This window comes from Nothoprocta perdicaria, unplaced genomic scaffold (genome assembly GCF_003342845.1).
Source record: "Nothoprocta perdicaria isolate Ctin4 unplaced genomic scaffold, notPer1 scaffold_2, whole genome shotgun sequence".
Classification (NCBI taxonomy): domain Eukaryota; kingdom Metazoa; phylum Chordata; class Aves; order Tinamiformes; family Tinamidae; genus Nothoprocta; species Nothoprocta perdicaria.
In genome coordinates, this window is record NW_020455204.1 from 7733228 (window position 1) to 7747376 (window position 14149).

General features: G+C 38.1%; 1 protein-coding gene across 1 annotated transcript in view; it reads left to right on the forward strand.

Annotated features, from left to right (window-relative positions):
* MPHOSPH9 (M-phase phosphoprotein 9) overlaps positions 1 to 11085 on the forward strand; it is a 23559-nt gene extending 12474 nt beyond the window's left edge. The window contains exons 12-24 of the mRNA XM_026037731.1: positions 322 to 409; positions 1099 to 1314; positions 2403 to 2450; positions 2970 to 3034; positions 4444 to 4545; positions 5316 to 5453; positions 5579 to 5754; positions 6550 to 6714; positions 7029 to 7149; positions 7936 to 8039; positions 8960 to 9165; positions 9734 to 9802; positions 10391 to 11085. Coding sequence (XP_025893516.1) covers positions 322 to 409; positions 1099 to 1314; positions 2403 to 2450; positions 2970 to 3034; positions 4444 to 4545; positions 5316 to 5453; positions 5579 to 5754; positions 6550 to 6714; positions 7029 to 7149; positions 7936 to 8039; positions 8960 to 9165; positions 9734 to 9802; positions 10391 to 10492 — 1600 coding nt within the window. The 3' untranslated portion in view covers positions 10493 to 11085. The remainder of the gene's footprint in view (positions 1 to 321; positions 410 to 1098; positions 1315 to 2402; positions 2451 to 2969; positions 3035 to 4443; positions 4546 to 5315; positions 5454 to 5578; positions 5755 to 6549; positions 6715 to 7028; positions 7150 to 7935; positions 8040 to 8959; positions 9166 to 9733; positions 9803 to 10390) is intronic.
* The last annotated feature ends 3064 nt before the right edge of the window (positions 11086 to 14149 follow it).

Genomic DNA, 14149 nt, shown 5'->3' on the forward strand with positions numbered 1-14149 from the left:
CCCTTTTCCCTTTTCCCTTTTCCCTTTTCCCTTTTCCCTTTTCCCTTTTCCCTTTTCCCTTTTCCCTTTTCCCTTTTCCCTTTTCCCTTTTCCCTGGCATCTGTTACAAATTTTGTCAGGTACTTGATCTGTCTGAATTCATGCCCCTCAGAATAATTGGGACTGCCTACTGATTTCCACACATCGGTATTATTTGTCTGTGACTGTTTTAAATATAATGGATGGATTGCGTGTTTGTGTGTGGGTGTGTGCGAAAGAGAAAAAAAATAGATTTATTATTTGAAAACTTAGAGATTTTTGTAATTTTTGTCCCTTAAAAAGGTGTGACCAGCTGGATGCAGCTCTGAATGAAGCAAGCGCTCACATGAGAGTCCTTGAAAATAAGAATAATATGCTAGAAAAGCACGTGGTAAGTATATATATTGCTGTAGTGCTAACGGAATGCACCTGTTAATTATTAACTCTTTCTTTCCATTGCTTTATTTTCAACTTCTCTTCTTAATGCAAGATGCCAGCCAAGATACTGGCTGGTGACTTTCCCAGCTGTGTTTCTTGGATTTCCTTCTTGAGTTTCAGATGAGAATCATTAGTTTTGCTGATAAGTCACCTTTATAAGCACAGATCACCTTTCCAAGTTGTTGGAGACCAAACGAAGTTCAATGCTAAAATGTTTGTGATGTGTTTCTGATGTCTCCTTCTAAAGCAAAATTAACTGAGTGAACCATGTAGTGGGTAAATGAACAGAAAGGAAAAGAAAATCTTTGCTACTTCATTTTTGGGTTCATATTATGTCTGTGTGCAAATCTCATGCACACCCAAAAATATTTTCTTTCTACAGGCATTTATATAGTCTTGCTGGCCAGTTCTTTCATGAATACATAGCTCTGGGTATCATGGGTATCACATTGTGGGTCTTTAGCCTTTACTTTAATTCTTTCTAATTTAAAGAAATGAGCAAACCTGCCTTTACTCTTTTGTAGTTCACATACAGATGTACAGAAAACATTTGTTTTCTGCTTAGGGCATTTCAGATTACGCCTTGGACTAAAATAAAAGATCTGCTGGGTAAGTATAATGAATGCTGCCTTTCTTCTGCAGACAGACTGGAGGGAACGCTTCTACGCGGTCAGCAGCACTTCCAAAGCCCTGCAGGAACGCATCGAGGAAATGCGCACAAGCAACAAAGAGAAGGATAACACTATCAGTCGACTAAAATCAAGGCTTAAAGATGTAGAGGAAACTCTTGAAAAAGCTTATAAATTGTCCGACAATAAAGATTCAAAGCTAAAGGAAGAAAATAAAATGTTTCAGAATGTAAGTAAGAAAATGGGCAGTGCTGTTTATTGCTGCACATTATGAACACGAAGTCTTGAATGTTTTGGCAAACTGCTTCGTTTTCTGTTGTGAAATATTAATGCACATTTAAGAACAGAAAACTCCGTTTGGCTTTAGTAGCTTAGGCCTTAGGTGATACTACAAACCTAGTAGATATTTTAAAAGTTGTTTAAGGCAGCAAGTATGTAGTTTGGTCACTACTAAAGAATTCATTACATCTTGTTACAGCTGCTTACGATAACACTTCAGGTAGCTCATTTCAGGTATTTTATTATTCTTTAAGCTGTTAGCTCATTTTCCTTTTATAGATATTACAGGGAATAATTTGTTTATAGCTTTCAAGTCCAGATGGCAGGTTAGGAGGTGGTTTGCAACCACAGAGGAACAAATCTATGCCACTCAATTTCTGCTGTTTCCAGCAGTTTCATCTTTGTGGTATCTTAATAGAAGTCTGGAACTTAAAACATTTCTTTTTTTTCCCACTTTTAAGCTTAATGGGAGTAGGCTGAATTTATCTTTTATAACTCATTACAACTTGGCATAACTGTGCAAATTATATGTATTATTTAAGGCTGAATCAAAGGAATTGTGCCCTCTGATTCTTCAATAATAGCTTTACAGTATATTGAAATGAAGTTGTCTTGGTGAAATAGATATTGGCTGGAGAAACTATTAGCTGCCTTAACTCTTCTTTTTTTTCTTTTATGTTAACAATAGAATTTCAAAAGTATTGAAATATCAATTAAAATAGAAAAAGTCATCTGTAAAGTCAGTGAGGAATTAGACTATTTCATTCAGCTCCTTTAGTTCCTTTAGAGATAAATATTTTGAAATTAGATCTACAATGTGCAATTAATTCTGTCTTCTTTTGTCCCTCCAATATTTTTTTCTTACTAGAACCGTTGGATCTTGAGAAATAATGTTGATTTTTTTTCTAGAAAAATCAAATACCCTCATAGTGCTAATGCATACATTAGACAAGAAATTAAGATAGATTTCCTCACAAAAGTCAACAAAATATGAATTGTATTTTCTTTTTTCTTTTTTTTCTTTTTCTTTTTTTTTAGCTTTTAGGGGAATATGACACCCTTGGAAAGGAACATGAAAGAGTGAAGGTAATAATTAATATCATATGCAAATTTTTTCGTTTAATAAAATCTTCTACATAACTTATATAAGAATGTACAGCTTGCCAACTGTAAAATGAGGTGGCAGAACAAATTGTTCTTTATCATCTGTTATTTTAAGGCCAACATGTTTCATGCAAATATCTCCAGGCTAATATGTGCCATAGACTTAACTGAATAAACTTACGTATTTGGGAAAAGCTCAAATGGAAAGATCCATGTTTATTTTAACTGATGGCTTCTTACTGTATCTTCAGAGATACAAATGGTGAAAAGAGGAAGTTTAGTCTATCAGAAGAGTTGTCTTTTTTTTTTTTTTTTTTTTTTAATGATATTCTGGTCCTGAACAGCCGAAGTACTGCAAAGGCAAAGAAACTGTAATGGAATTTCCTTTCAAATAGGAGGGCGTAGTTAATACATTATTTACAAAACTGATGTACAGTTATGCATTTTTATATATTTATGTAGTTTCTCACCTTGTTACTTTCTTCTTCCTGTACTCTGTAGGATACATTAAATGCAACTGAAAACAAATTGCTTGATGCAAACACCCAGATCTCTGATTTGAAAAGGTAATTCCAAAATGGTCTAAGTTTTATTTTTACTATGAATTATGGGCTATGACATAGATAACATGTACTCCCAGGTCATAATGGTAGTCGATCTTACAATTTTAATTATTTTTTAAGCATTTTATATTACTTTGTGTTGCAGAGCAGACATTTTAAGCATCCCAGAAAATGTGGGGGGTTGTTTGTTTGTTTTGTTTTTACTTCTGTGATCACAACCTCTTCCAATGGGATGTAATTAACTGCTTTCCTTCTAACTGTTGCCACTCACCTAGTTAAACCAGTCCACTGCTTAAGCCTTTATTACTACAGTCGTCTCCTCAGGAGCTCCCACTTTCAGCTAACTGGTCTCTCTCCTAGTTTTCCGGAGTTAGGATGCTGCCAGGAGTTTTTGTTTCTTTTGTGCTTGTGTGCATAATTCCTTCTATGTTCATATGTGCAACTGGAGCCCAGATATCCAAAGAGAGAAAGACCAAGAGATATCTTCTGTAGTGCATGTTTTTACACGGTGTTTCTAGAAATGTGCTTACCCAGTTTCACATTAGAATCCACTCCAAATATCATTACTACCAAGCATTAGCTTGTACATAACCTTTAGCCAAAACCAGAAGAGAACAAACATGAGACTCTTACAATTGTTGTAACAGATTTTTTCTTTGCTGCTTGGGTCATCTGATTTTTAAAGGAAAATAATAGGAAGAATTTAAAGAAGTAATAAAGGAAGCCAAAATCCAATAGTGCCTACAATCCTTGTTGGTACTGTTGAGGAAATTAAGGTACTGTGAAGAACTGTTCAATCTAGAATTTCTCTTTTACTGTTCCCACATGTTTATGGATGCTGCTGGGTAAGGGCCATTCTAGACTAGAGGACTGGTAATTCCTGCTCCCTAAATCCGTATTTCTGCTAAGGGATCCTCCAAGCAGGAAATGTCTAAGATTGTGTTGCATTGCCAAGGGCTGAAGGAGTATACTGCAGTGTATGGGAGAAGGAGAAATCATGTGGAGTGCCTGAGCAAAAGATTGGTGGTTACCTAAGTGACACACAGGAGACTGTCACCCATTAAAATCAGGATGGGAGATAAATGCATCATTTTAAGCAAGAAAACAGATCTGTTTTTGCTTTCTTTTCCAGCTCCTCTGCATTGACTGCCTTATTCTGCAGCAGTAACTCCTGATCTGTCTTCATACCTAGGTTACCTAAAATAAACCAGGAACTCAAATTACATATTTATACATGTATTCATATGCTGTAAGCTCAACCTGTAACAGTGCTTCTTGTCTTGTTCTTTTCCTGCCAGGATATCCAAATAAATAAAAGCAAACCATGTTTTAATACTCTAAGAATATTTTAAAAGTTTTTTTTAATGTCTTTTGAACAATCTTGTAATGTCTTGTTGTTGCTTTTATGTTAGAACAATTTCGAAACTTGAAGCCCAGCTTAAGCAGGTAGAACATGAAAATACGTTGAAACTTCGACATATTACTGAAAATCGTTTAGGAACCTCTTGTGCCAAGTAAGTGAATATTCCAACAATGTGAAAATGTGTTGTGTGGATTTTTAGAACACTTTTTATGGTTTTTTTTAAATTATTTTTTGATTTAAAAAAAAACCATGTGAAACCATAGGCTAAACTGGGTTAGAGATGCATAATATAATGTGGACAGTTCACATGTCAGGAAATTATTAAAACATCAAACACTATATGGGTGATCTGGCAAGCGCTGTAGCTTTCAGTCTGAGCATTTTTTAAGTATTGGTTGCTCGGCTGCATAGGGATTTCCACACACATCAAAGATCTTGGGAATAAAATCTGATAGTCCAATTAGACTTTAGAGGTTTTCTTCCTGTCCTTATGTCTTTGATTTTTAGAGGCTAATTATTACGTTTTGTGTTTCTAAATATAGTTTGTGCAGATATGCTGAGAGCAGTGTAGAAGTTGGATTAGAATATATACTGTCATTTGGTTTGTGAATTTGTTAATCAGAAGTTGGCCTGTATTCCATTTTGCTCCTTTATGTTTTATTGGTGTCAACAGTGTCATTTTGTTAGTTGAGAAAGGGATAACACACAAGTCTGAGTCCAAGTAAATAATCATAATTTATAAGAAGATTTGTGAAAGATTTGAAACCCCAACATTGAGTACTTTTCATTACAGACTGTTTTTTTAACGTAGTTTTATATATTTGTTACTGTTTCTGCTTAACTTAAATAAGTGCCTGGATTTTCATAATTAAAAAAATAAATCAAAGCTTTTTATAGCTCTAGAATTTTTTATTCCTGTAGCAAGCTGGTAACTCCTGATGTCAGTAGGCGGAAGTGGTTAATACCAGGAGCAGAGTATTCCATCTTCACGGGGCAGCCTTTGGAAATGCAGGAAAGCCCCAAAGACAACAGACTGGAAGAATCCTATATTCCTTCTCGGTGAGCTGTTTTCCATCAATTTCTATTTTCATTAAAAGAAATATGGCTAAAAACTATCCAAAATTGACTAGATTCATGTTTTGAGATTTGTGTAATATTTTTTTTCTTTTCTCTTGTTATTTAAGGCACCATTCTCCTCCTGAAAAGGACTCCTCACAAGAGAACTCTTCAACAGGCACCATAGAGAAGAAGGAAAATGAGTTGCAAGAAACACCGATAATGAAAGCCTTTAAAGAACTTGAAGAAGGAAAAGCATTTAAAGATTGGGGCACACAGACAGAAAAAGAAGACATATCAGCCAGTAAATTTTATTTTTTGTATCCTACAAAATTGTTGTCATTAGTGGCTTTTCATTTGCATGTCTTGGTTTTGTTATCCCCAGGATAAAAGTTGATCAAACTGGAGTCATGAGATAAAAATAGGTTGTAGCATGTAAATTTCTGCAGGTTTCGTAGGCACATTTGAAATGATACAGCTAAGTGATGTGTTTAAAGTAGAAGGAATGCAAAGGTTGCTGTTAGATCTCAAGACAGTCAGTTGTTTCTCTGAGAATATTTTAGTATTTATAAACACTAATGAAATAACTGACAAAGTTTTGTCTGGCTGTAATTCCACTTCAGTTTTGTTCTCATAGTGTACTATCAGAATGTTTATTATGAAAACTCTGATTTATACTGTGGGACTGCACAGGACTATTCTACTGCCGGGGATTAGGAAGGTTTGTAAGCAAAAAACCTGGAGTCTTGCCTGAACGCTGATTGTTTTGGTTCAGGCAGATATTCCAACCATCTTTTCCAAAATATACTTTTGTCCTGCTTTCAGATCTTATCAGATCTGCTGCTTATCTGATCGGTCTCATTTAGCATCACTTCTTTCACACATGCTGCAAAGCATCCCTTTCACAAGGTGATTAATACTATGAATATAATCAACAGGATGTGAGATTTTAAGCTAAATAGCCCAAATATTTTGACATGAGGTAGACCTAAGTGCAGTCTCTGTAGAATAAAAGCTAAGTAGAGGAGACTACTTGAGTTTTTGTATCAAAATATAGGTTTTTTTTTCTTTTTTTTACTTTTTTTTTTTTTTTAATTAGAGACATCCAACCGACGTCAAACTGTTGGGTTTGATGAAACTTCTTTTGTTGCTAATCGGTCCCCAGAGAAAGCTAAAGAACAGCAGAGACCGAAGCGATACAGCTCCCCGTGCGGCCAGAGGTCGTCCTCTCTTCCTCCTTCAAACAGGAAATCAAATCCTCCAAGTAAGTGCTTTTCTGATGGTTTTAATGTGTTACTCAAAAAAAAAAATGTAGGCAAAGGTAATTAAATAGTAGAAGGCTACTCTAGGAGAAAGAAAAGTAAAAAAAGGATTCTGCATTATTCTGATAATATGAAAAAAAAATCATAGAAGATGTGAAAGCTGTGTTTATCTTCATTTTTATGTGTTGTGATGCACTTTTTCATATAATTTAAATAAACCCATTGACAGCTTTGAAAGTATCATTTTAAGACCTAAGCACTTGAACTCCCGAGTGGGAGAAATCTTAGGTATTTAAATGTGCTTTGACTTTCACAGCAACAAGAGAGATAATGCTGGCCCCAGTGTCTGTGACATACAGCCCCAAACGATCTCCAAAAGAGAACCTGTCTCCTGGATTTAGTCATTTGCTTAGCAAAAATGAAAACACAGTGACAAGGTAGGTATTTTGTGAATACAATTGTGTTCTGGTAATTATTATAACAACAGTATGTTTATACAGGCTTAATACTGTTACTGCTGGATCTTACTCATTTAAAAAAATTATAGAAAATGAGTCATGCAAAGATTTCTATATATAAAACTGCCATATTTCAGAAAATAAACTCAAGAAAAATCTGGAACAATTTTCCTTCTTTAGCATTCACAAACAATATTGACAAGTGACAAAGAAGTAGTTAAGAAAGAATTCCTCTGCAGATCCACGTGCTGCTTATCAGGATATACAAATAAAAGATGAAAGAAGTATCTACCTGACATGTAATTTATAAGCATATATAAACATCTAAAATGAGGGAAAAAATGTAGGAAACTTGAATTTAATTTTCTACTGACTGAACTAGTTACTGTGGTTTTTATTAGATATCTTTGGCAAGGCTGGTAGAGTTTCGGTGACTGCTAGATTAAAGTGTGGGACACACGTGAGGAGAAAGAAATGTTTCACATTGGTCTCAGAGTTCCTGGTGGTGCCTAGGTGGGAGTGCACTGTGTTTGGGACTGAGGGCTGGGCATCCCTCTGGAAGGACGTGTCATGAATTTGGTGGGTTCAAAAAAGAGATTATCAGGATATTTTAACAGTATATAGAAAAACTCAATTTCTGTGGGATATAAATTGTTTAACAACAAATTGTTTATTTAACCATGAAGTTGAAAAGGTAATTTGTCATCTGGAATAGTATTTTATTGGTTTAGTCTTTGTTGTTGTTTTCTTCCTGTCTCTTTGTAGATTTGATATCCTTTTGGATGACCTGGAAACTGTTCCTACATCTGCTTTACAGCATAGCAATCCAAGAAAAAGGTTGCAATTTCTGTCTTTAGATGATGCAGAAGGTAATCTGTCAAAGCGGGGGTAACTGTTTTCTCTACTCTTTGGAGTTTATAAAATATATTTTACTCCCCCAACAGAAGCATTTTATTTTACCATAATTTCTTCCCAATTGATAAGTTGCTGAAATAAAAAGCTGACGCTTCATGCTATAGACTTTTAAAAAATCCTCTAAATATTGTATAGCCTTTGTTCTATTATACTATTTATCTATGATAATACCGGAGATAGAGGAAGTCCCACTCGTACAGTATTTTATTTTTATGTATATGTGTGTGTGTGTGTGTGTGTGTGTGCACAAACACAATTGAACAACAAAAATAATTCAGTTGAGACAGCAGGGCAATATGTTTTCTGATGCTTAACTTGGTCATAATGCATATTTTACTAGGATCTGTATCAAGATGTACGTGCTCAGCCAGACTAATAGAATTCTATTACTAAGCATTGTGATACAAATAGCAAGGAGTAAATAGAATAAAGCTAGTTGTTTCAGATTTTTAATGATTGATTGAAGAAATCTTTCATCACTCTTTAAATTTTTATCACAATATTCTGTTTTTGTTTTCTATTAATGCATTTGTTTAGACTAGTGTGTTTATGACAACTGATCTACATGGGAATATTTCAAAATCTTGAATGAATAAAAGCAGTTATTAATTTGTACTTTAGAGTAGTCTGTTTGTTAAGCAAAAAATATGTTGTTTTATAAAGATCACCCAAAAGATGACCCATGCAAATGTTCTGCATTCTTCCATGGAACGTGCCTAAGGCAAGCTAATGAGGCTTTGTTACTCACTCTGCAGTTTACATTTACATACCTCCAAGATCACATCACTTTTCGTGTTGATAGTTTCTTTTTCTGTCTAGGCAATAAGTTTACAGAGAATTACAAAATGAATAAAAAAGACTGTTTTGTTGATAGGAAGGCATCAATCAGGTGCCAGACAGAACTCTAGCGCTGAGTCCTTCAACAGTGGAATGAAGACGACGGCAGCTTGGGATGAGAGGAGCGTTGCGCACGAGCCGCTGCTGTCGCCCTGCGAGAGAGACTTCCAGTACACAGCGAGGCTTAAGACTCTGGCTGAAACAGAGAAACTTTTTGATGAGCTCACTCAGGAAAAGCAACAGGCAACCATTGCTTTTATTTTAAAAGTTGTGGCTAAATATAGTGCTTGCATGAGAAGCCAGGGACGTAGCGGTGTACGTGCATGACGCGTGGCTGGGGCCATGCGTAATTCCCAGTGCTGCCCTGGGAGAGCTCCCTGTCTTCCCCTGCTCGACTTCGGATATTCCAGTCCTCTCTTTTTCCCTAGCTTTGCTAAAGGAGAATCGCTTAACATAATCACAGTGGGAATGGAAGGGTAGGAGTGAATTTCCTTCCTTTCTTATCAGTGTTTTAAATCAGCCTTTCAAACAAGAAGCCAGCGCATAAACTGTTCTGGCAACTGAGTACAAGTGTTGTTGTCTTTAAAATGATCCTTCGGCAGGACAGCCTCTCTATATCTATTTTTGTGTCCATTTTGTATGGTATAGAACTGTTATGGCATCAAAAGTTCTTGTGTGAGAGCAGTGCTGGATGGGTATCTCTGATGTATATGTGATAGATGTGCTTCTCCCCATGTAGGATTTAAGATCAGAAAGGCTTTCATTGCCTCCTGAAACCATAATTTACAGCTGAAGTATTTTCTGTTATTAGATTGAGGCTGCACTGAGTCGAATTCCTTGTTCTGGGGGAAGGATGACATTGCAAGCAAGATTAAATCAGGTGAAAAAACTAATGTATTTGACTGTTCTCTTCAGTTGCTCTTCTACTGTTTGAGAATATGTAGTTTAGCTGACAGTTTTACTATAAAATAAGGTGTGATTGCTGTGAGATTTTTCTCGCACCATTGAGCTGTGCCCCTGAAATGTGCTGAATGTCGGATCCGCGTATAAGGTGATCTCCAGACTTTGTTTAAAGGTAACGGGGAAGTTGCTGCAAATTAATTATACCATCATGTGTCGTGATTCTGATTTATAACTTGGGATAATCCCTTTAATTGTGAGTTAGAAAAGAAAGGAGTAAGTAGCCCTGCCAACATCTGTGCTCCCTCCTCCAGGCAGAAAATCAGGATTTTTTTGTTTGTTTGTTTGTTTTGGGGATGACTCTTGGTTTGGCCGGGGGGATCAAAAAACATAAATACACACACATACATAAAAATAATGAGAATCCCGCAGGACTGGCTCTGCTTTATGGGTGCCAGTGACATGCTGATAATATATTGAAAGGATGCTGGTTGAAAATAGGAATAATAGAAATGATTGTGGTTTTGTCTATGCAATTAAGTCCTTTTTTTTCCCTCTTCAACTTTAGGAAGCCCTGGAAGATCGCTTGGAAAGGATTAATAGAGATTTGGGATCAATACGCATGACTCTGAAAAGATTTCATGTCTTACGTACCTCTGCAAATCTTTGAGAATCCTCTCTTGAACTTAAATATGCTTTTGTTTGCACTAATGTATACTTATGCACTCAGTAAATGCAAATTGTTTTGTATTTTTATAAACCCTAAATAGTAGTTTTACAACCATGTTACCCTTTACACACAGCAATATTTTGTACTTCAAACAGCCACCTATATTTTAAGCATATTTTTGTTACACTTGAGGAATGGATCTGTTTATCCTGTATTTTAATATTTTTAAAGAAATATTATTTTTAAATAGTGATAATCAATTTATAATAACAATAAGCAACTTAAAGGCAGCTTGTTTTCAGAAGATGAAATGATCATGTTATCCTTTTGCACTTGGTTTCCTCACCATTTTATAGACATCAAGATATGTTGTAAATAGTAGTTAATAGGAAGTTTGGAACTTTTCTATTATGCAGAAGGCAACATGAATCATCTGTGTTAAAGATAACATACCAGTGTATGCTAAATGCTTTTAATTTAAACCACGTACCATGAGTATTTTTCATTGTGACACTTTAAATACGTATCTGCAAACTGGATGCTATTGAAGTAATTTTCTGTATAAATGTATCATTGGACTGAAAAAAATAAATGTTGTCTTTTTTACAAAATGGTGTTTTTTCCAGCACTGTAAGGTGAGATTAGAACAGAGGCAAATGAATTCAAAGGCAATCTCTTAAAATGTGTTAATTAACTAAAATGCTGCTTTGTTCTGTGCTTTGTTTTCCTTTGGGATCTCAGTTTCAATAAGTAGTCTCAGTTAATCAACCATGGGGAACATATTCAGCACCTTCAACTTGAAAATAACTCTTCAGCATTTTGGGGGGGATGTTGCTTTTTTTGCTGCTTGATACTGAAAAATGGAAGACTTGCAACAGGGAAGTTCTCATTTTGTTTTCGCCACAATACTGCTGCCCTGCAGCCTTAGCTAAGCTCTTGCCTAAGTTCTAACGCTTCTTTATTTCACTTCTGTGGTTCTCTCTGTCTCCTCTCCATTGCCTCTCATTTGTTGTTTGCCTTTTAAAATTCCATTTGGAGTAATTAAAAAATAATTATCTTTCTAATCACTCTTCAGAAAATAAATCCCTCCTGGCCCTGTTTTCCCTTGGGGGACCATCTCACTGTGATAAATGCAGTTTAATTTTTCTGCTCTAACTTTGATAAATCTCTCCACTTACCTCCTTTGCAAGCACACAGTGGAGATGGGCACGCAGGAAAAGCAGCCCAGGGAGTGACTGGGAAGAAAGTACCTGGCAGCACCCTGGGCTTGGAGGTGATGTTGGGGAATTGTCTATAACTTACCAGGCCCTTTTGCCATTTTTTATGCCTTGTGCTTTTGCTCCAGCAAATTCAGAGGACTTTGATTTAGGAGTGCTTCTCTCTACTATATTTAGTAACTAGGAATGGTACTTTGTAATGGCTGGCCGGCTGCAAGTTGGCTTATGCTTGTTGGGTTGCCACTGGCTGTGTTAGTAAAATAGTGCTCCAAATTATTTGGTGTCTCTCAACAGCTGAAGGGGATGTTTTGGTACAGTGAGTGCCAGGATTCCCGAGATGGACTGCAGCCATCCCGTCTCCTGGTGAGCTCCTTGACTCCATTTGATGCTCCAAGACTGTAATTACTTAAACTTTAAGAGAGTAACTTTAGTTGGTTGATTTTAGTGACCTGCCAGTGTTCCCATTGCAGTAATGAGTGCACACTTCAGACGCAGCAGTGTTCATGCACATAGGTGTTTTCCTTGCTGAATGATGTATATTTGCTGGTTGGAACACTGCTGCTGAGTTACTGTTCAACATTGATATTTTAGTTTGTATTATAATATTAAATAAACATTTAATTAGATTCTTTCCTGCTGCCCAAGAACCATAATAGGTTCTGGGATATTACATCAGCGATAATGTACGTTTTAATCATATTGTGTTTCAAATTCTGTCCTTGTTCAAGATGTTTAGCCACCAATGATGTGATTATTTTACAGCGGAAAGGCCAGAATCGCTGTCACAAAGGAAGCTGGTGAAGGTTGGATTCTAAAATTAGAGGGCTGTGTTTTAAGACATTTGGTGAAGGCCTGTGCTGCCCATCTACAGCGTCTGGTCCGTGCGGCCCCTCTGTCCCGGGGCTTCTCCCAGTCCAAGCTCAGAGCTGGGGAGATGTCAGGGATGTTGGTTGCCCTTTTTCCGGATATTATTCAAAGATACTTCCAGGCTACACCCATACACCTTCAACTTTTATTGCTCTTTGCTCTTCATCTACTAATATATTCACAATGAGTTGAGGAAAAACAACCTTGCAATTGCAAGATTCCCAATGCAGCTCTCTTGGAAGGGTGGAAAGGCTTTCCCACCACCACCAGGCCCAGTTTAATACTTCCCTTCAGCCACCAGGATTGTTCCATGGAATCCATCATCAGAAAACCTAACATGGCTCCAGATATCCTAACATCCTCATCCGTTAATGGCCCTGATGTCTTTAATCAGCCTTGCAGCAAAAGAAAATTCCTGGCGTGTATAAGCAGCAGAAGGTAGGTAAATCGGTTGAGATATTTCCCTGCCTTCCCTTATCGCTTCCCTTTATTCTTTATGACTATTCCCATTCATACACTTTTTTTTTTATCACATCCAGAAAACCAATGCGTGAGTCAGAACTTATTTTTTAATCAAAAGCCTTCTTCCATCTGCTGGAGCTCTTCTGGTTATCAGGCCTGAATTTCTGATCTCTTGCAATACTGAGGAGAATAATAAAAAAAGGGAAGGGTGAGTGAGAGTTGCTCGGGGCTGCCGAGAGCCCCGCGTGCTGCGGTGCTCGGCCTGATGCTGCAGCGGGGCCGTGGCTCTGCACTTCCCGATAGGATCAGTGGGAGGCCCGTGCGGCCGGCGCCGAAGCCGCACGGAACTGGGCCACTCGCACCGTTTATGGTGGGAAACGTGACGGCGGCAGCTGCGCACTGGGGACAGTGTCTACTTCTTTTTCCTCTCCCGTGCACCTTTTTACAAGCATTTCCTTTAACATGGGCCCATGGGCTCGCCCGTGTCCGGGGAGCTGCTAGAGCGGCCACTGCTTGTGCTGCTCTGGAGAGGGACGGCGGTGACGTTCCCGGTCCCTTGGCCGCACAGGCATCTGTCACCTTCACCGAGCTCCCGGGATTTGTCTGGGTCTCGGCTGCCAGCCCCAGCCCTTGCCCTCAGTTTCAACACCAAACCTCCCAGCTCTGAGCTTTAACGCTGGGCATATAAAGTCTTGATTTATCTCTATTTAAAAATAATAAAAAGCGAGGCTTTGCTCATGGGTCCCGCTGTGGGGATCCCATGGCGTTTGCCTCCTGGGGCAGCCGGTTCCCCAGAGGAGCTGCAGCTCCATCTGAACCGCGCGGGCGCCCGTCCCCACGGCGCTGCGGGGCTCGGGGGGCCGCGCGGCCGCCCTGAGCGGGGACGGGGCCTCTCCGGCCCGGGCTCTGCTCCCGCTGCCGGGCGAGAGGCCCTGGCGGAGGCCGGAGGTCGGGCCCCGACGCCCATTTCACCATCCCGCCCCCAGGAGCGATGCATTTAAAAATAAAAATAAAAATAAAAATAAAAATAAAAATAAAAACACACGGTGGGAATAGAGGGTGACAAAGGTTTATGGCGGGGCTGCCCTGGCGCCGCTGCCGCCCGCGGGGC